The 22,342-nt window shown below is 35.8% G+C and overlaps 1 protein-coding gene across 4 annotated transcripts in view; it reads right to left on the bottom strand.

Annotated features, from left to right (window-relative positions):
• The window catches only part of RALGAPA1 (Ral GTPase activating protein catalytic subunit alpha 1), a 278,398-nt gene that overhangs the window by 172,123 nt on the left and 83,933 nt on the right, over positions 1–22,342 (bottom strand). For all 4 annotated transcript variants that reach the window (XM_079767517.1, XM_079767520.1, XM_079767518.1 and 1 more), the window contains exons 14-16: positions 19,883–20,012; positions 17,986–18,223; positions 15,837–15,998 (exon numbers count right to left, since the gene is read on the bottom strand). In XM_079767517.1, the coding sequence (XP_079623643.1) occupies positions 15,837–15,998; positions 17,986–18,223; positions 19,883–20,012 (530 nt within the window). The remainder of the gene's footprint in view (positions 1–15,836; positions 15,999–17,985; positions 18,224–19,882; positions 20,013–22,342) is intronic.

The raw sequence follows: 22,342 nt of genomic DNA, 5'->3' as shown, positions 1-22,342 counted from the left end.
ACACTATAATTTTTTATTAATATCATAATATCCCCATTGCTTAAAATAGCTCATCACAGAGTAGGAGCTCAATAAAATTTTTAATAATTTCTAAAACAAGGTACAGAATCAAGTGCCCAAATCCCTTTTACCAAAGTTAAATTCCATTATAAGTCAATCATAATAGCGATCGGTAATAATACATATTTTTATAGCTCCTGAATTCATTAAAATCATTTACATTAGTATACTGAAATTGATGCCACTCTGAAGCTCAAGATTTTTTTCTGGAACTGCCTAAAGGAAATGGCAATGTCCTTTATGTAATTTTTGCCTATTTGGGCAATAAAGGCAATGTACCTTCTAGGTAAGCAAAAACTACAGAGCATTCTATTTATAATCTTACTAACAGAGGCTAGTAAAAAACTCTGCATCTTTTTAAGACTAGATGTTCAGTTTGTAGGTAATTCAAAGCAGTTAACTACATCACTGAAATCATGAAATGACTAAAAAGCAACAAACCAAGTTTAATTAATTTTCATTTTAGACCACTAAAATTTAAACCACTAAACTATCTTTTGTTCTTTTATCCTTCTAATAATTTTTTCCTTGACTCTTAAATTCTGAAAACAGGCAAATAACTACTGATCACCTTTTATGATAAGAAAAGTATACTGCTTAATTTGTTTATAAACATGTTATATAATGTCATGTTTAAGTTAGCTTCAGATTTAGCCGAGACCAGTTTGGCTCAGTGGATAGAGCGTCGGCCTGCGGACTCAAGGGTCCCAGGTTCGATTCCGGTCAAGGGCATGTACCTTGGTTGCGGGCACATCCCCAGTAGGGGGTGTGCAGGAGGCAGCTGATCGATGTTTCTCTCTCATCGATATTTCTAGCTCTCTATCCCTCTCTCTTCCTCTCTGTAAAAAAATCAATAAAATATATTTTTAAAAAAAAATATATATATATATATATATATTTTTTTTTTAAAAAGTTAGCTTCAGATTTTTCCTGAGATGTACTTTAAAAAAAAAGCACAAAATTTTTCAGCAAAAACTTTCTAATTTAGAATTATGCTTAAACCAGCAGATTATAGGCAGAAAAGCTGTGAAATCTTACTAGCACATATTGATGATAAGAAGAAAGAAGTTCTTTGATTGTATAAAGAAGGGCCGGCCTACTTGTTTGATTAGAGATGAAAAATTCTCTTTCTGATCAGGCAGAATTTAGGAACAGGATGGAGTGTGAGAGATACCATCTTCTTTCTTCTAATACTCAGAAAATAGAAACAGAAAGATCAAAATATTTTGCTCTACGAGCTCAATTCAAATAATGCAGCATTGTTAATAACATTAGCAAACTATATTATATGGCCTAGACAGACTAGACTCTGGGGCTAATAGCAACAAATATGGCAAACAAATTAGCAACTTTGAAAACTTATTGAAAGAAAGTAGGTCTGCAAACTATTTCAGGGTGAGAAACCCACAGTGCTTGATTAGAAAATAATAATAGTTGCAAAAGTATAAACAAAGTCAGTTGCACACAACATGCTATGTTCTTTTACATCCCTTCTTTCATTAAAATATTATTTTGACAGTAAAAGCTAATTTGAATAAGAATAATTATTGAGATTTCTGGCTTCTCTCTAATCTGTTTATCAGGAAAATTAAAGACTGTTAGGCTGGGCTAACAATGTGTAGAAGAAGAAATTAGTATCAGAGAAAGAACAGGGCGTGTGCTTTCAAAACACCAGTTTAACTTGTAGAACTTTAAAAAATGATGTCAGATGCTTGTGCAATGTCCAACATATAATATCAAAACCTCAGGCAGGAGCCTGGAAAAAAATACTTTTCAGTATTAGATGAGTTTGATGTTAGGAATTAAGGTCACTGACACAGTGCCAATGCCCTTGAATCAGTCCCCAGAGCTAAAGAAAACTCTTCAAGGATATTCAGCTACTCAACTAGTTTACTCTGTATAAAGCTATAACAAACACATAGCATCGCACTCACAAGGTAGGCAGAATGGACATCTTAACCAAAAATACTTGGAGGAAAAGAAGAAAAGAGGAGGAAAAAAGGATGGACAAAATTAGGGTATTTTCAAAATTGGTGGTTGGTTTTTAAAATCTTACTATGTTAAAAAAGAAGGAAATTAAAAGGAGTTTCTTTTTACCCCCATAAGAATCCAAGAATATCAGGTAAATATTGTTCTGGAAAATTCTACTTCTAATCAAAAGCCAGAGTGTTTATCTCTGAGTAGTTTCATCGTTGTTGTTGTTGTTTCTGGAAAATTCTACTTCTTATCAAAAGCCAGAGTGTTTATCTCTGAGTAGTTTCATTGTTGTTGTTGGTGGTGGTGGTGGTGGTGGTGGTGGTGGTGTGTATGTGTGAAGTTGTTACAGACATCTCAACTCTCTATCTTAGATGATGAGTCCAGGATTCCAGGATTTATTCTGAGTTCAATTAAATATGCTCACATGAAATACAGAATTGTGAAAAACATTTTTTCTTTACGTACTAGTTCACTTTCCTTATTATTTTTCTCTGTATATTAAACTACTTTAAAGTAAAATTTATTCAAACCTTGTAAGAAAATAGTTTGGTTGAGGATCTAAGACTGTGATTTCCTTTAAATTTAGCACTGTTCATACAACTTTATTTTCCTCTCTCTCTCTCTCTCCCTCCCCCTCAATATACCCAATACCTGAAGAAGCAAACTCTAAGCTTCAATTTGCCTCCAAGAACCACAGGGGCAATAAAAAAAAATCCAGTTATTCTGATTTCTACTGTGTAAGGTTATGTTAGAATAATCCTGTCCAATTTTCATAAAGCTAGTATTTAAAATTATGACATTGGTTCGATGTCTTCCAAATTTGTTCCCTCTGAAACCTTAAGTGTTATAGTACGAAAATATGTGTACCTGGGTAAGTTTTCCATGATTAAGTAAGTTTGAGAAATATTGAATTAAACAATTTTTTTAACAGGACTTCTGGGGGCCTTTAATGTGTTGATGTACACTATAAATCTTTAACCCTTTTTACTCCTATTAACATCTCCTAGGAAAGGTTTTCAATTACACTTCCGTTTCTAAAATGCTGGATTCATTCACAAGTCAGTTCTCAGGAGAGTTTTTGTTCCTTGCTTCTTTAAGTCCTAAGAGAAAAATGATTTTTACTCAAAGTCTAGTTATGCTTTTATACATTACACACACACACACACACACACACACACACACACACACAAGAAACACTGGAGGAAATTGTTTTTCAAGTTATCAATAAAAAAACACTGGTTTGGAGGATTATGTATATTATTCCCTATACTCTCCCATATAATCCATATTTCCTAAAATTAACATTATTTTAATAATCAGATATAAAATTTGTTTTGATTTAGTAACTGGTGTCTCACTATTATCTAAATCTTTAAAACTCTCATAGAAGGAATTTTATCCCAAATGGGGGAAATGAAAACAACAATAAATAAAGCAGCCACTTAGAAAATTTCTTTCAAGCATTTCTACATAAAAACACCTCCCCCATCAAATTATTAAAAGGTAATCTTTCTGAATTATGTATTGACAGCAAAGCAAGAATTCTGAGACAGGAATTTATCCTGGTGAAGAAACAACTTTAGAACATTTTAAAGGGAACAACCTCATCTTTATTTGAGCGTTTTAATAATATTTTAGCACTTAACATGCATATTTTCCAAAATATTACTTAAGTTGCAGACAATCAATTTTGTAAAGCCCTTAAGACTCTGAAAAAAATAAATCTTCCTGACAGTTTTAAGATGGCAGTAGAATATTTAATCCTAGCAAACATTTAAGAATTAATGGTCAAACCTCATTTTATTTTTCTAAACACATCAAAAGTGGTTTACATTAAATGCTTTAACTGTATTTAAACAAAGCTTGAAGCAAAAAATATATCTAAGAGAAATTTATAACAAATTGGGAGTATCTTTTATTTGTATCGAATTTAGTTATAAGAACAGAAACATTGTTTTATTTGCCATTTAGATAAGTATATTATAATCTGATATAAGCAACCAAAACGAGGGCTACTTATATAGGAAGGTATAGTGCTTCCATGGAGCATTGAAGAGACAAAATAACCTAATTCTTTATTTGGAGGTAAGTATCAAATGTAACAAAAATATGTGTTTTTTCCATATTCTTAAAATTCATAGTATTCCATTTATTTATTTCAAATCTTACTACTTTTTGTACTAGTAGCTTAATTAATTCAGGTAGCCTAATTTTATTGGTATAAAATACATTCATTTGTCATCAAATACTTATTGAGCATCCAGATTTAGATCTAAGGTCAAATTTTCTATTTTATTATTGTCATCAATAAAACTGCACAATTGTATCATAAAATTCATTAGTAATTCATTATTTCTAGTTAATTATATTTTGGATTCAAAAATAATACTGAACACCTCTCAAAAATATCATAAAGAATATATTAAAGTAACCTTCCCAATCAAGATATCCTGAAATAGAAAACACAAATATATCACATCTGATAACTAAATATTTTATTTTCTCATTTTAGAAAAAGCCAATACAAAAAAAATTTTTTAAGTGAATACTAAGTTTTTTCATTGACAGTATTTCCAAAGAATACCAAACACAAGAATGTCTGTGTTATCTACATGTTATCTAACTCTTGGTTTTGGAAATCTCTGATCTTAATGGTTTGAGATGGTGGAAGGGACTTCACGTGATGCACCTTCCCTCACATAAGCCTACAGTCCATTAGGAACTGAAAGGCAGATAGGTTGTTTTAGAAAAACAAACCGAAACAAAACCAGCCACCTCACCATAAGTGGCAATGTACTCCTAAGAAGAGAGATAGGAAAGTACCCAAGAATGTATAGGTAACTAACTTTCTTTGAGCTAGCACATTTTGCATAGTAACTACATTCAACACAGGCTTGCTTCTTTCTAAAAGACATGATATGATTTTATTCATTGAAAACTATTTTTAAAAAGAAAAAACTTATCTATGGTGATGAAAATTAAAGTGGTTGTGTGGGTGGGGCGGTGTAGGTGTGCATGTGCATGCGCAAGTGCATCAGAAGGGTACTGACTTAGTGTTACTAGAAAATTTTAGGGGGAATGAAAACTTTCAATATTTTGTTTCTGGTAATGGTTAACAGCGGTGTGTACAATTCTCAAAACTCATTAAACTTAACCCAGGATCTATACATTTTATTATATATTAATTAAACCTTATTAAAGAGACCATACCAGTAACTAGGGATCAAGAACATTAGTAGAATTAAAAAGTTGAGCAGGTTTTAAGGCTCCTTAGAAATTGAAGCTTCACAGAATGGCTTCTTTGTTTGGTTTTAAAATGAGTGAGTCCTTAGGATTCTATATATTATTATAAGCTAATATAAATACAAAGATTTATTATAAAATAATTTTCAGATTATGTACTTTTCTTGATATTAACTCCCCTTGCTTACTTCCATTACTATAGATGACAGAGACTGCATTATTCAAGATATACCATCGTGTTAGTAAAAACAATGGAAGATTGAAAGTCAAGGCTCTGACTGTTATCTTCCAAGTCATCTTTTGTGAAACATTATAATGACATAAATATATACTATTACATCTTTTAACCATCTAAAAAGAAAAAAATCAAAACATAAACAGAAAAAAAATTGGCCATTTACAACCCAAAATACTAGACATTGGCACAGCACTAAACTTAGCACTTCCAGAATGAACTGCAAGGATAGCATTAGAGTTCAAATAACTCAAAATGTTGATTTCTCAACCACTTTCCCAATTTCCCACACCTCCCCCAAAGAAATTAACTTTGAAGAGTTTATTTGATTAAGCAAAATTTGAAAGCAGAAGGATTAAAAAGTGAAAAAGGTGGTGCAGAAATTAGCAGAGGTGGCACTACCTGAAAGCTCATCAGAAAGGGGAGTGAGAACAATATCAGGCAAGAAGGGTTTGGAAGTATGGATCAGAACAGGAGCACTTTTAGCACTGCGTATATAGGCCGATGGCAGAGCACATTCACCAATGGATCGGCTTCTCATGGCTTTAAAAAAAGGAAAAGAAAGAAGTGGGAAAGGAAAAAAGAAGAGTGACTATAATGAAAGGCTTGTGTCACAGAAAAAGCAGCAACAGAGAAAACTAAAAGATACAAAGGAAGGAAATTTTAAATTAAAACATTTCAGCACGGCAAATATTGGCAAGCTGTAAGAAAAGAAATCAGAGAACACATATGACCTTTCAAATGTAAATATTTTGATGTAAAGCAGGAAAATGCTTTTTATTATTAGCAGTTACAATGGTATAGCATTAAAAAACAGCAGACACTTTAATAAGCCCTATGTTCTCAAAACCAAGGGTTGATAAGTTCATTGAATGGAAACATAAAAAAGAACTCAGTATTATTAGTTCAAATAAATTTTTGGTACCATATTTGGGCCTTTCTTTGAGCCATCTGAGGCAATTCTGAACCATTCTTCTTAATAAAGCTGAATTCCTAGAAAAATAATTCCTACTTTCATACACTTCCCTAATTGTCAAGGACATTCAAGATCTTTGTTAGAAAATTGTATGTAATTCATAATCTAAAGAATTGAATCTTATGGTATTTGTTTCTGGTAGGAGAATACTTAATCAAATCAGTATCTCTTATTTACATGAAAGTTAGTACAACTTTATTTATTTTTTAAATCTTTACTGTTGAAAGTATTATATGTGCCCCCTTTCCCCATTGACCTCTTCTAGCTCTCCCCAGACCCCGCCCCACCCCCACAATTTAAAAAGTTTAAATAGAAACATTTACAGAAAATAAAATTTGTAATCAGCATGAAGAATCAATTTACTAAAAAAGTAAACAAGTTTGTGCTTACTCAAAATCTTAAGCATAGTATATAAAAACTTAGCACTGCCCAGCTGATGTGCTTTAGCTGGTGTGCTTCAGTGGTTGAGCGTCCACCCATGAATCAGGAGGTCGCCAGTTCAATTCCCGGTCAGTGCACACACTTGGGTTTCGGGCTCGTCCCCAGTAGGGCGTGTACAGGAGGCAACTAATCTATATTTCTCTCTCATTGTTGTTTCTATCTATCCCTCTCCCTTTCTCTTGCTCTAAAAATCAGTAAAAACAAATAAAATAAAAAAACTTAAAAACTGTATTACTTTTTAAAAATTGCATTTGTAGCTGTATGTCTTTAAAGGAGAGTCACAAGTTCACAAGACTAAAGGCAAATTTTATTATATTTAAAACTAAAATAATAATTAAGTTTAGCTCAGCTGGTATGGCTTAGTGGTTAAGCATCAACCTATGAACCAGGAAGTCATGGTAAGATTCCTAGACAGGACACATGCCCAAGTTGTGGGTTCAATCCCCAGTGTGGGACGTGAAGGAGGCAGCTAATCGATGATTTTCTCTCATCATTGATGTTTCTGTCTTACCCTCTCCCTTCCTCTCTGAAATCAATAAAGATATATTAAAAAAGAATAGCTATTAATAATTAAGTTTATACTTTCCACACATTTTTTAACTTAACTATTAGTTTAGGAATTTTTGAATAAGTAGTTATGTGTATTATTGTGTATAGAGGAGTTTTAAAAAACAATACTGTATAATATTGCTTAACAGTGAAATAGTATCATTGGTAAAAAGATTTGTTTCCCTGATACCTAAATTACTTAGCCTGTCACACAGGCCTTTGCAACTAGCTGCAATAAACACTGAAACTTCATCTCCAACTCTTCTCTCATCCTGCTGTCACACAGAATTTTACACAGTTCCCAGAAAATTTCATGCTTTCACAACAACATGGCTTTGTGAGTTCATTACATACTTGGTCTTCTTTTCTTGCTGAGACAACCCTTCATACTCAAAATGGCATCTCATCTGTGAATCTTTTCTCACTCTCCCACATAATTAACTTATTAGCAATAAAGCAATGAACAAAACAAACAAGAATTCCTGCTTTTACAAAGCTTACAATCTATTTTTAGTAGATTGTATGTTTCCAGTGTCAGCCTCCCAACTTTTCAAATGTAAAAAACATATCCTCTTATCTTTATATCCTACAGTGAGGCTCATATGAACTTAATAAATCTTTACTGAGTGAATACCTGTATTTGAGCAGCCCAACAAAATCATTTAAAAAACCAAAGTTTCAGTTGTGAATATATAGAGGAGAAAACCAGAAGAATTATTAACCAAAAACTAAAGGTATGCCAGAGTTTATAACGGGAAAAGAATGATAGATTTTTCAGAAATTTTTATTTATGTTGGCAAAATAAGTAATTCCTTAAGAGCAGTTTTTAGATAAATTTATGTGCAGCAAAACATGGAAGGTAGGAGTATATTAAGACAATGGCAACAATTTTTCTTCAGTGTATGGCTTGTATTAAAAATAAGTGTATTTTAAAATGGAACACATACACAAAATGTTAGAATCTGGCTCTACTCATATTTTCCTGCTAGTTTCTTGTTTTTGTGAAAATGACCAATAATTTTATAATCCAATCTGAAATAACTGTTCTGTTGATTTCAAGATAATCACTCAGTAAAAGTTGTTACAGCAAAGACACACACAAGGCAAAACTTGAAGTGCTGCTTGTTAACACATACCACCTACAGTTATAATCAGATGTGATTTGCAGAGATAATTCTTTTAAAACTAAACTGAATCAAATTTTTGATTACACAAATTATAATATGCTTTCTTCTATTTTTTCCCTTGGGTTAGATAATTCCTTCTGTTTCTCTTTTCCACCACCAACTTGAAGAGATAGGGCATTTCCCCTGAATTTTCTTCCATAATTGCAGTGGTATGTCAGTGTTATGATCTGAAATGAATTCTTCCAACACCGACCACTATGTTTGTTACTATACTACAGGTCTTTATGCATACCTGGAAATCTGGCAAGTGCCTCACAACCATGCAACTCCCACTATAGAAAATTAGAATAAATTAAATACTGGAATTTTTGAGATGTAGTAACCTAAAGCTTATGTCAGAAAATCTCTGTTAAGCCACTAACATTTCTATTGCTGCATACATGCCAAAACCACATTCATCAGTGATCTTCTTACATCTGTAGTATCCTTTTATACATAGATAAAAGGGCAGTATCAAAAATATAACATCAAAAAGTAAAATCAGCATGGCTGATGTGGCTCAGTGGTTCAGCGTCGACCTATGAACCAGGAGATCAGGGTTCAATTACATCAGGCCCATGCGGTGTTGTGTGCTCAATCCCCAGTAGGGGGCATGCAAGAGGCAGTGATCAATGATTCTCTCCCATCCTTGATGTTTCTATCTCTCCCTCTCCCTTCCTCTATGAAATCAATAAAACTGTATTTTTTTTAAAAAAGAAAAAACACATTTTCAAAACTACAAGCATGCCAATTTTTAAAGGATTCTTATCTTCACTTCACCCCACTAAAAATAAAAAAATAAATAAATCCACTCTAATAAATTCATTTTGGACCACACTATCAAAAACTGTAACCTTCACTTCAGAGTTCCCATGCAGCATAAGAACACAGACAGCAAATGTGATGGATCACTGAAAGCACACAAACATATAAAATAAACAGGAGGAAGACAACTCTGGCCTTTTCTCACTTCCAAAATGTAACACATATTTCTCACTAATTTTAAATTAAGTTCACAATATGCATACATGTGTGTTCACTGGAAGAAATATACCTGTAAGTTCTCAAATTTAGGCCCAAGTCTATAATAAACTAAGAGGAAAATCTGGAAACAGAGCAATGATATATTTATTCCAAATGTTGAATACCAGGTTTTAAGTCATAATTGCAAACATTTAACATTGCTTCTCATGGATATATTCTATATTAAGTCCTAAATTCACTGTACCTCCTTTAATATTTGCTGGCATAGCAAAACCTTAAAATTTTTAATTACATTTTAAACTCAATATGAATAACAGAAAAATTCTTATTAAGGACATCCTGAGAAATCTGACTAGAGGATTATGGAATCCTATCTAATAAAAGAGTAATATGCAAATTGACCATCACTCCAACACACAAGATGGCTGCCCCAATGTGGACACAAGATGGCCGCCACAAGATGGCCAGCAGGGGAGGGCAGTTGGGAGTGACCAGGCCTGCAAGGGAGGGCAGTTGGGGGTGATCAAGCCTGCAGGGGAGGGCAGTTAGGGGTGACCAGGCCAGTAGAAGGGGGAAGTTGGGGTCGACCGGGTCTGCAGGGAAGAGCAGTTGGGGGGGACCCAGGCCTGCAGGGGAGAACAGTTGGGGGGGGACCAGGCCTGCAGGGGAGGGCAGTTGGGGGGGGACCAGGCTTGAAGGGGAGGGCAGTTAGGGGTGACCAGGCCTGCAGGGGAGGGCAGTTAGGGGTGACCAGGCCTGCAGGGGAGGGCAGTTAGGGGCAATTAGGCTGGCAGGGGAGCAGTTAGGCATCAATCAGGCTGGCAGGGGAGTGGTTAGGGGCTGATCAGGCTGGCAGGCAGAAGCGTTTAGGGGCACTCAGGAGGGTAGGCAGGCGAGCAGTTGGAAGCCAGCAGTCCTGGATTGTGTGAGGAATGTCCAATGTCCCACTGGGATCGGGCCTAAACGGGCAGTCGGACATCCCTTGAGGGGTCCCAGATTGGAGAGGGTGCACGCTGGGCTGAGGGACACACTCCCCGTGCACGAATTTCGTGCACCGGGCCTCTAGTATTTAATATTTTTTAAAATGAAGACAAGTTGCCTTTAAGTGAAAAACAAATCCTCTTAGCAGAATTCCAATCTGAAAACTCTAGAAAGCAACCAATAAAATACATGTTCGGATATAATAAAATTACTTTTTTATAAATTTCACCAGAGACTACACTAGTGCCCTCATGAAATATAAGGACATCAAATGCAGAGATTAGTTTAGACTACAAGTATAAACAAAGCTGCTTAAAGTTAAATAAGTCTTTAGAAGTTATATATGTTATCACTCTATCAGGTAAGTCAGTTGTGAGAAAAAACACAATACTTTAAAAAATATATATATGTTTTATTGAGTTTCAGAGAGAGTGGAAGGGAGAAGGAAAGAGAGAGAAATGTTTATCCGCTGCCTCCTGCACGCCCCATATAGGGAATGCAGCCCACACCCGGGAAATGTTGTGCCCTCACTGGGAATTGAACAGGCAACCTTTAGGTGCACAGGACAACACTCAACTGAGCTACATTGGGCAAGGCAATATATAATACTTTTAACAAGAGGAACTTAGGTTTGTTATTTAAAGGACTACTGCATAAAAGAGAAATGTAAAGTATATTCTCAATGTGATTTATTTCTCCCAATTCAAGTCATACAATTAAGAAATAGAGAATGACAGACTTTTAAAAATAAAATTTTCAAAGGCAAATCTGTGATTATTTCAAATGTCTAATTCGCTTTCTGTTCTTAATGAATATCAAATATTTTTAAATATATTTTATTGTTTTTATACAGAGAGGAAGAGAGAGGGATAGAGTTAGAACATCGATGAGAGGGAAACATCGATCAGCTGCCTCCTGCACACCCCGCACTGGGGATGTGCCTGCAACCAAGGTATGTGCCCTTGACCAGAATCGAACCCGGGACACTTCAGTCCGCAGGCCGATGCTCTATCCACTGAGCCAAACTGGTTAGGGCATCAAATATTTTTTAAATTTACTGGGGTTTACAGAAAAACTGAGTGGCAAGTACAAAGAGTTCTAATATATCCTCTTCTCACCAGCACCAGGTTCCCCAAATATTAACATCTTGCATTAGTCAGCAAGGAATATTTGCTACAACTGATGAGCCAATACTGATAGCTTATACCAGGGATCACTCTTTGTGTTGTGCATTCTATGGGTTTTGGACAAATTTATAATGACACATATACACCATTATAGTATCATACAGAATAATTTCACTGCTCTAAAGACCCTCTATGCTCCCCACCTATTCATCCCTCCTCCTTGCCCTGCAATACTGCCTCATCCCATAACCAGTGACCATTTTACAGTCTCCTTAGTTTCCCGTCTTTCAGAATGCCATATAGTTGAAATCATATATAGCCATTTCAGATTGGCTTCTTTCACTTAGCATTTGGGGCTCCTCCATATATTTCATTGTCTAATAGCTAATTTCTTCATATCTTATACAACAAAAGCCTAATATGCTAAGTGTCCAGTCATCCGTTCAACCAATCAAAGTGTAATATGCTAATGATATGCTAAGGCCGCTCAACTGCTCGCTATGATGTGCACTGACCACCAGGGGCCAAACAGTTGACCAGTTGCTGTGATGTGCACTGACCATCAGGGGGAGACGCTCCGACTGGTAAGTTAGCTTACAGTTCGGGTCTGGCCGATTGGGACTGAGCAAGACGGGCCGGACACGCGCTGGAGCCCTCCCGCGGTCCCTCCCCAGGTGGCCAATCTCCCAAGTTCCTCGCTGGCCCTGATCATGTACTGGTGAGGTCCCTCGGCCTGGCCTGTGTCCTCTCGCAATCTGGGACCCTTCGGGGGATGTCGAAGAGCCGGTTTCGGCCCAATCCCACTGAACGCAGGAGCTGCCCCCTGGTGGTCAGTGCACACCCCTAGGGGGAGTGCTGCTCAGCCAGCAGCCAGGCTCATGGCTGGCAAGTGCTACCCCTGTGGGTGCGCACTGAGGGCTCCTGGATTGTGAGAGGGTGCAGGCCGGGCTGAGGGACCCCCCCCCCCCGATGTGCAAGAATTTCATGTACTGAGCCTCTAGTCTCTAAATAATATTCTCTGTGTGGATGTACTAGTTGTTAATCTATTCACCCACTAAAGAACATCTTGGTGCTTCCAAGTTTGGACAATCCTATATAATAAAAGGCTAATATGCAAATTATCCCCTTGACCAGGAGTTTGAATGCGAGTTCGACCAGGGGGCAGGGCCAGGCAGCCAATTGCCTGTGGCCCCTCCCCCTAGCCGGCCCTGCCCCAGATCGGCCCCCTCATCCCGATTGGGGGTAGGGCCAGCCCACCAACCACCCACAGCCCTGCCCCCAGCCGGCCCCACCGATTGCCCCCCCCAATTAGGGGCAGGGTCAGCTGGCCAACCTCCCGCATCCCTTCCCCCTGGTCGGCCCAGCCGGCCAGACCCCAGTTGTGCACGAATTTGTGCACTTGGCCTCTAGTTATGAATAAAGTTGCTACAAATACTTGTGTGCAGGGTATTGTATGGATGTCATGTCTTCATGTTACCTGAATAATTATCAAGGATGGTAAGAATATGTTTATTTTTTTGAAAAACTACCAAACTGTCTTCCAAAGTGACTGTACCATTTTGCATTCCCACCAACATTGATAGTTACTATTGCTCCACCACCTTATCAGCACTTGCTGTTGTCAGTATTCTGGATTTTAGCCATTCTAATAGGTATGTGGTGGTATTTCATTGTTTTAAGGACAATTTATTTTTAAATCCTACAGATTAAACCTATAGATATATCTGCATATATGTATAAAGTATGTAAGTATACATAACTGTATTCTGTACCATTTTAATAGCACAAAATTGGAAATTAACTAAATGTTCATCTTCAGGATATGGGTTAAATTATGGTACTTCCATGTAATGAAATCTGATGTAAGAAATTCAACAATTTCTGATATACAATAATCTTTAAAATGTATCATTATAGCTTGACTTCACTTCCTAGCACTTCTTCCTTTCTTACCCCACACTCCAGCCACTATGACGCCCTTATTCTTTCTTTCTAAGCACACTCCTGCTCCAGGCTTTTATGTTTTTTCTTCTGCTTAGAACACTCTTTCCTCTAGATATCTGCTCTCACTTTATTGTTGTCTCTGGTCTTAAATCATGATTAGATAGGCCTTCACCGACTTCCCTATCTAAAACAGTCCCATTTCAACATCCTATACTCTCTTGTCCTTTATTCTACTTACTTCACAACACTACCTCCTGAAATGTTTACTGTTTTATCTATTTTTTATATGTCTCCCCAACACTAAAACTGTCAGCTTCAGTGGAATTTATTAGCTTTGTTCCTTCCAAAAGCCTCAATGCTTAGACAGTGCTTACATAATGAGTACTTAAAAAAACTTTTTTCATTTGAATGTCTAAAAAGTCATGGTTCATAACAGTGTGTGTATTATACTATGTACACAGGCTATATGTATAAAATATCTTTAGCAGCATGCTCAAGAAACTGAGAATAGTGGTTTTCTCTAATGAAATGAAGGGGGAAAGTGAGGAGTAGTGATGAGGGAAAGACCAGAATGTATATACTTTCATAGTTTGAATTTTTAACTAAGTTCATTAAGAACACAAAATATTAATTTTAAAAACTAAAGAAAATATATGTCCAAAGAATATCCTAATTTAATTTGCTGCTTCTTTTAATATTTTCTACCTTTAGCAGGTACCTTTATTACCAAAATTGTTAATGCTTTAACTTTTTACTTCATAGGTTTCTTCAATGAACAGGTATGATTTAAAGATGAATATTACTCACATATATAATATGCCTTTTAAAAATTAGAGATATACCAACATGTTAACAATGATTACTTTGAATTAGACAGCTAAAAAGTCTTTACATTTAAACCTTTACTCCCCACACTAAGCGTAAACTACTTCTATAAAAAATTCAGGAAGAATTTTAAAGATATTCAAGTAAGATTTAAAAGACCATGATTTTGCATGGCCAGTGTGGCTCAGTGACTGAGTGTCAACCCATGAACAAGGAGGTCACAGTTTGATTCAGGTCAGGGCACAAGCCCAGGTGGCGGGCTCCATCCCAGTAGGGGGTGTACAGGAAGTGATTATCTCTCACATTGATGTTTCTATCTCTCTCACCCTCTCCCTGAAATTAAAAATAAAATTTAAAAAAGACCATGATTTTTAAGTCTTTTAAATCTTTAATTTCTATATTCTCTTTCTAGTTTTGTTTCTCTGTTTAGAATGTAATTCTTAACACTTTAGAACCCATCATTTTATAGATGACATATCCTTACAACAATGGTTTTAAATTTCTTTTAAATTAACAGTGTTTTCCAATGATTACCATCAAATAATAGATACATTCCTCCAGAAAATTCTCCTTCCATAGAATTGTAGATTGTAAAGCCTGAAGTAACTACAAGCAATTTTGTTTCAGGCACTACACAGATGAAGTAAGTAAAGTCTAGAAAGTTCAGTAAATTTTCTAAGGTTATCTAGCTATCTAGTAATGAAAGAAGAGTGAAAAAAGAGACTAGGACACAGCCCTTTTGCTTTTCCTTATAGCACTCAATCTACTACAATTCAAACCAAGTTAAAAATCTCTGAGGGGGAAAAGGAATAAAATGGTAGCTAAATCTATAGTATCCTGAGTGATCCTTGTTAAAAACAGCAAGGAACCTAGCAATAGACTCCACCTTGGCCTCAGCTGTCTGCAAATAGAGCATGTATTCCTTGCTGAAAGTCTGAAGCCAATCTAAATATGTAATTGTAGTACTGAAAGTTTTCCATGTTTGTAAGTATATTCACTTAGTAGAAACTATACCAGTTAATGCATGAGTTCTGGAAAGTGAATCAGTTCTACTTCAACTCTGTAAAATAACAGTTTAGAATTATTGACATTACAGTAAAATAAACTACATAAAAATAATGTACGATAAATCTTAATACCATAAAGGAACAACACAGCATGTCATTGGACTCTTGAGTACTACTGAAAGAAAAAAAAGGTTTTGCTATAGAAGTATTTCATTTAACAATAAAAATCAACTGATAAGAAAACTGCATTTAGATACATTGTTACTAAGGACTATAAATGGATTCCCCTGTACGATTCTCATGATTGTAAAGAGTACATACCAACAGTTTTTTGCCGTACTATACTCCTCGCCTTTTCAGTTCCTGGGGAACCAGTGGTTGTTGCACTTCTCTGTCTCATTGGGGCTTGGCCAGGCTGATCACGACTCCATCCTCTAGAAAATGACTTGTCAACTGAAACTTTCTGAAATTCATGTCCAACTCCTAGAAATGTAGATTTGCAATCTTAGTATATCTGATCAATAATATTTTCAGATTATGTGTACTACCTAACCTCAGATTCTTAGACTTATTCATAATCTATATATATAAAAGCCTACGCGACCATTTGACTGGTGGCTATGATGCACACTGACCACCAGGGGGAAGATGCTCCGACCAATAGGTAAGCTTGCTGCTGGGGTCTGGTCAATTGGGACTGGGTGAGACGGGCCGGACACACCTTGGAGCCCTCCCGCGGACCCTCCCTGGCCTGATGGTGCACCGGTGGGGTCCCTCGGCCTGGCCTGGGCCCTCTCGCAATCCGGGACCCCTCGGGGGATGTCGGAGAGCAAGTTTTGGCCTGATCCCTGCAGGCCAGGCCGATGGACCTCACAGGTGCAAGAATCTGTGTACTGGGCCTCTAGTTCTATATAATAAAAGGCTAATATGTAAATCGACCAAACTGCGGAATGATCAGTCGCTATGACATGCACTGACCACCAGGGGACAGAAACTCAACGCAGGAGCTGCCTCCTGGTGGTCAGTGTGCTACCACAGGGAGAGCGCCACTCAGCCAGAAGCCGGGCTCATGGCTGGTGAGTGCAGTAGCCGTGGTGGAAGTCTCTCCCACCTCCATGACAGTGCTAAGGATGTCCGACGGCTGGCTTAGGCCCATTCCCCGGGGTGAGCAGGCCTAAGCCATCATTCAGACATCCCCCGAGGGCTCCCGGACTGCAAGAGGGCACAGGCCAGGCTGAGGGACCCCTCTCCTGAGTGCACAAATTTTGTGCACTGGACCTCTAGTGTATTATAAAGTAACAAGATAAAATGCTTGTGTACTGTAAGGCTTTATTGAACTTCATTTTATGTAGAAATCATATTCTAAAACAGATACAGAGTTTTTAAAATATGCCATCGACAATAAGTATTATAAATTCTCTGCCACCCAATTGACTCATAATAGAAATGAAACATCTGGACAAGCCAAAAGAATAGTAAATGAGCTAACCAAAAACCATCCTGAGGTGGAAGTTACTAAATCTCTACCTGTCAATAATAGCTACTTGGGAAATAGTCCAGGAAAAAGTAGTTTGGTCACATACTTACTATCTAGTGTTAAGTGTGAAATGTGACTCAGATATAATCTCTAATTAGAAACTATTAAGAATGGAAAGTACTAACAAACCAAGGATCATAAAATCATGTATTAGTAACATAATCACTGTTACTGCCCCTCTATCCCTTTTAAATATTAGGGAGATATGCAGTCCACATGTAGAGTGTTTACTTTTAGTTAAGAACTAAGAAAATGTTTTCAAAATAATCTTCAAATAATTATTTTTAAGTAGAATAATATAAAACCATCATCTAACAAAAATTTATGTATGATAAAGGAACAGTGTTTGATAAACTTCAATTTTGACTATTAAAAATACAATATTTAAGATTCTGACTTATCTACACTAATAAAAGAGAAATATGCAAATTTACCATACCTCCGTGGTGCCCATCAGCCAATCAGGCGTGAGTATGCAAATCAACTCAACAAAGATGGCAGGTTAATCTGCATATGCAGGCACGGAGCGGCTGGGCGGGGCGCCTGCTATGCGGGGGAAGATGGGGGGCGGAGGGAGCTACAGGAGGGGCGCTCTGGCCCTGAGCGAAGACTTGCAGGCTCCTGGGCGGCTGGGAGCGAGGACTTGCAGGCTCCGGGGCAGCCGGGAACAAAGCCAGGGGATGGAAGGCCTATTCTTGCACGAATCTTCGTGCAACGGCCTCTAGTTTATCTATAACTCTTTATGTACAGAACACTTTGTCCCACATCAACATTATTACTGATTTTGAGGTTCTTCAACCTTCAGGATAAATGAAGAAGGGAATAATGAAGAGAAAACATGACTTTTAACCTCAGCCCTCTCCCTGGCTTGATCTTCTGAGACCAAGTTATTTATACAAATTTATATGGAACATCTCTGTGAACAACTCTTACCTTTCCCTTTGTGCTTCTTTTGCTTCTGTTCACTCAGCTTATCCAATGGTAAATCACTGAGATCCAAACTATATAAATTTCTAGCTAAAACTTTAGTTAGTGTCTCCATAGTCAGTGACCACTCAGTGGCTAATTCTTCCCAAAAGGTCAATGATGACAAGACTGAGAGTAAATCATCCCAAAGTTCTCGGGAAATGTACACATTTAGATTTGCTTTGATCCAGGCAACTATAAGAGTCTATAAAGACAAAAATCAGAAATAAAAATGAAATATATTCAAACTCATATATATTCAATTATTTTAAATTACTTAAAAACAAGTAGAATAATATCCATGACCTTTTCTTGGTACATACTAATTAATACAATCATTAATATCTACTATATATTTCAGTTCAACAACTGCCAACTCTCAACATTCTAGCAATTAAGACAAGGTGCCAAAACTGAAAAGAAATCTCCTTAAAGTTGCTCTTTTATGTTAATATTAAATAAATGCTTTTTATAAAGATACAAAATCTTCCCCACACTAATCGTTGAAATTACTGAGTAGTTTAATGGTTACTGAACTAAAAAAAACCCCACTACATCCTCAAGTCACTAACTATAAAACTTGAACATTCTAAAAATAGAAATTAGAGATGTACCTAACTTAGTGAATGTATTTTTGAAAAATAATATGTAAATTGAATAAAATTAAATTTCATTGTAAAGAAACCAGAGGAATAGTGTTCTGTATAAATCCAATCATAGTAAAAAACTTATTCATAAAAGAATAAATATCAATAATTAGCTAGTACCCCTGTGATACGGCAGATATATCCAATTGAAGAAATAAGTCACAAAATAGTTTTTCAAAAGCTGACTCTTAGAAATTTTATTAAGAAATTCACAAAAATTTACAGGTTAAATGTAAAGATGAAAATGAGCAGAGTTTATAGTACAGAAGGTTAATAACTAGTGAGCCTCCAATCTATCTTTAAATGTTCAGATTACAAAAAAGTTATTCTACATAGCAAGGTAAAATTTTGTCTTCCTATAGCTCCCACCATTGGGTTAGTTCTAACAATGGGGAAATTAAAGAGAGAAAGAATAAAGGCTAATGAAGTCAAGAGGAGTTTAGATAATAAATATAGCTGGTTTCAAAGGGTTTTTCACTAGCAGCATAGAATTTTAGGTAAACTAGCATATTTGAAAATAAATTAATTTGAATAGTTATACTTCTGGTCAAGAATTAGATCTCAGATTTTGACATTAAGAACTATTTTTACCCATGTATTTGTATTCAATGTGTCATATTAAGAAAATATTTTGCTTTCTAGTTTCCAAAAAAGTCGTAATACATTTAAAGTCAGTATTTTATCCTCAGGTTGGAAAACATGATGTATAAATTTCTATAAAATCAAACTACCACTGATACTTCAAATAAAGAAGTGAAGAGAATAAAGTCTTATGGAATAGCATAAATAAAAATCTTGATTATTTACTACTTTTCATTACTGTGGAACAATATAAAACAAAGTTTTGGCTCTTCAACAGGACCCGAGACTTGGAAACTCATAAAGCAAACAATCAGGCTACTACTCATGAAGCCCTCCAGCAGCTTTTTGCAATGATACAAGTATGCTACACAAAAAATAAATATCATCAGCCTGGGTTAACCCTTTTTTCTCAGACCCATATTTCCTCCACTTTTATAATAAGTTATGAATTTGTACATACGGCAAATAGTGTATTTTAAAAAGCAATTTTTAATTTAGCTTTACAAAAGATACTTTAATATAAAATGACCTCCAATTTAAAGCTTTTTCCCCTCAGGTAACAAATACAGAGCTCAGTGAGTCTTAAAAAAATACATATCTATACATCTATTTAACTATTTATTTATTTTTATTGCCTGAAAAAGTGGTCCTGCAAGTCGACCTGCCAAGGTCATATTTTTTTTCCCCTGGAACTGTAGAAAAACTTGTGATGGCATCTTCAGTACAGACTCCGTGACTCTGAGCAATACAAGCAGCATCTGTTCCCTTAAAGTAAAAAAATTAATTAGTTTCCTTCTTGCATATGTTTGCTTTTGATTAATGAGTAACTTTCAAATTATTATTTGCTTTAAAATGGTATTATCTTTCAATAACTCAAATAGCAAGTATCTTTCAAAATTTCAGAATTCTGAAATATTATAATTTTAAATTCCACTTTATAAATCTATATCATTTTAATTTTTCAGACACAATACCCTCTCATTAAATAAATATTTATGCAAAAGATGAAAATTTTGGGTGAAAGTGGTGAGACTGTTCCCATCCTACACCCCAAAAATTAAGTAGTAAACTTAGAAAGCTGTTTGAAGAACACTCATTCAACTATATAATATAGTTCTACCTTGATCATCTTTACAATAGGGAGAACCACCACATATCTAGAATTGAAACAGGTTCAATTTAAAAACACTATATGATTTTATTAACCAATGTCACACCAATAAATTCAATTAAAAATGAAACACTACATGATATTTTAAGATTAATAAATCACAATGAGCCTGACAAGTAATCAAGGACCATCACTCTATTGCTTCTTCCCATCTTTTAAGTTTGACCATTTAAAAGAATATATTTTTTTACTGATTTCAGAGAGGAAGGGAGAAGAAGAGGGAAAGAGAGATAGAAACATCAATGATGAGAGAGAATCATTGATTGGCTGCCTCCTGCATGCCCCACATTGGGGATTGAGGCTGCAACCTGGGCATATGCCCTGACTGGGAATTGAACTGTGACCTCCTGTTCCATAGGTTGACGCTCCACCGCTGGCCTGGCCATTTTTAAAAATATATATATTTTATTGATTTTTTTACAGAGAGGAAGGGAGAGGGATAGAGAGCTAGAAACATTGATGAGAAACTTCAATCAGCTGCCTCCTGCACAACCCCTACTGGGGATATGCCAGCAACCAATGTACATGCCCTTGACCTGAATTGAACCTGGGACCCTTCAGTCTGAAGGCTGACGCTCTATCTACTGATGGGCTGGCCATTTTTTAACCTTTTATGTTCTTTGTGTATGGCAAATCAAGCCATCTTAATAATATCTTTACTTTGCCTTGTTCTCCTTGATGTTTATTATTAAGACCACAAAACTACCATATTTTCACCTAATAATTCAACTATATGTGAAAAAGAGGCTGACAAGGGAACTATAGTTGGCTGTATAGTGAGGCTAACAGCCTAAGTCCCTATCACAGCCCCTCCTCTTTGGCTTTATTTGCTAGCCCATTTCAGACATAACAACACATGGAGCAGTACATGTGAGAAAAAATACAGCAGAGGCAGCAAAAGATTCCATATTTAGATGCCATGGTTATTCTGGAAAGTGAGGACAAAATCAAAGAGAAAAGTATCATTCAATGAAAAATATCCTGAATTTATTAACAAATGAACGCATGCAATCATTCATAAAATAAAAATCAAAGGTGCCACATTTGTAATCCTAGGCTTCTAGCTTAGCTATATGAAAAGCTATTTGAAGTAAACTGCATATGCAATAAAGTATAGATTTCCAAATAAATCTTATCTGATTTGTGGTCAAACCTTAACTCACTCATGTATAAGATAACCTTTCACTTTATGCTACAATAATAATGATTTTAATTCGTAAAGACTTGTAAACTCAATAAAAATATGTGGGCAATCTTTCATTATGCTTTTACTTAAAGGAACTGGTAACAATTAAGAGAAGAATTCTAAAATTGTGTTCCAATTTTAAAACAAGACTCTCTTTAACCTGGCTCCACAGCACTGATTCAAAGCATATAAAAAGTAAAAAAGGGCAAACTAACAAAATAATTATTCAAAGTATTTTAGTTACTGGCAAATAATAACTAGGGCTCTGAAGTCAGAAGGACCACAGTTCAAAGCTCAGCTGTGTGAACAAGGATAAATTACTTAATCTCTTGTGCCTAAGAATCATAAAATACAGATATCATCAACTACATAGGATGTTATCAGGATTAAGAAAATACATGTAAAGTGCTTGAAAAAATACCTGGCACATAAAAGTGCTCCAAATAAGTTAATAACGATAACTACTTCTAAATATAATTATATTGATACTGTTAATAAAGATTTTTTTCAAAATAAAGCCATTTTCCCATATATAGCAAAATATAAATTAAGCATGTTCTTTGAGTAAGAACTTCCATTCTTTAAGAATGAGTCAAAGAGAAAAATTATATGTATAAGGATGTTGACCGTCCTCCCATCCTCCAACAACAAAATGAAATATCCTCATATCCATCAATAGGTGACTGGTTAAGAAAATTATGGCACACATATATGGCATAATACTATGTAACTGTGTGT

This window comes from Cnephaeus nilssonii (genome assembly GCF_951640355.1).
Source record: "Cnephaeus nilssonii genome assembly, chromosome: 4".
In the NCBI taxonomy this organism is placed as follows: domain Eukaryota; kingdom Metazoa; phylum Chordata; class Mammalia; order Chiroptera; family Vespertilionidae; genus Cnephaeus; species Cnephaeus nilssonii.
Note: the sequence above shows the minus strand (reverse complement) of the source record. Positions and strands in the feature narration are given on the sequence as shown.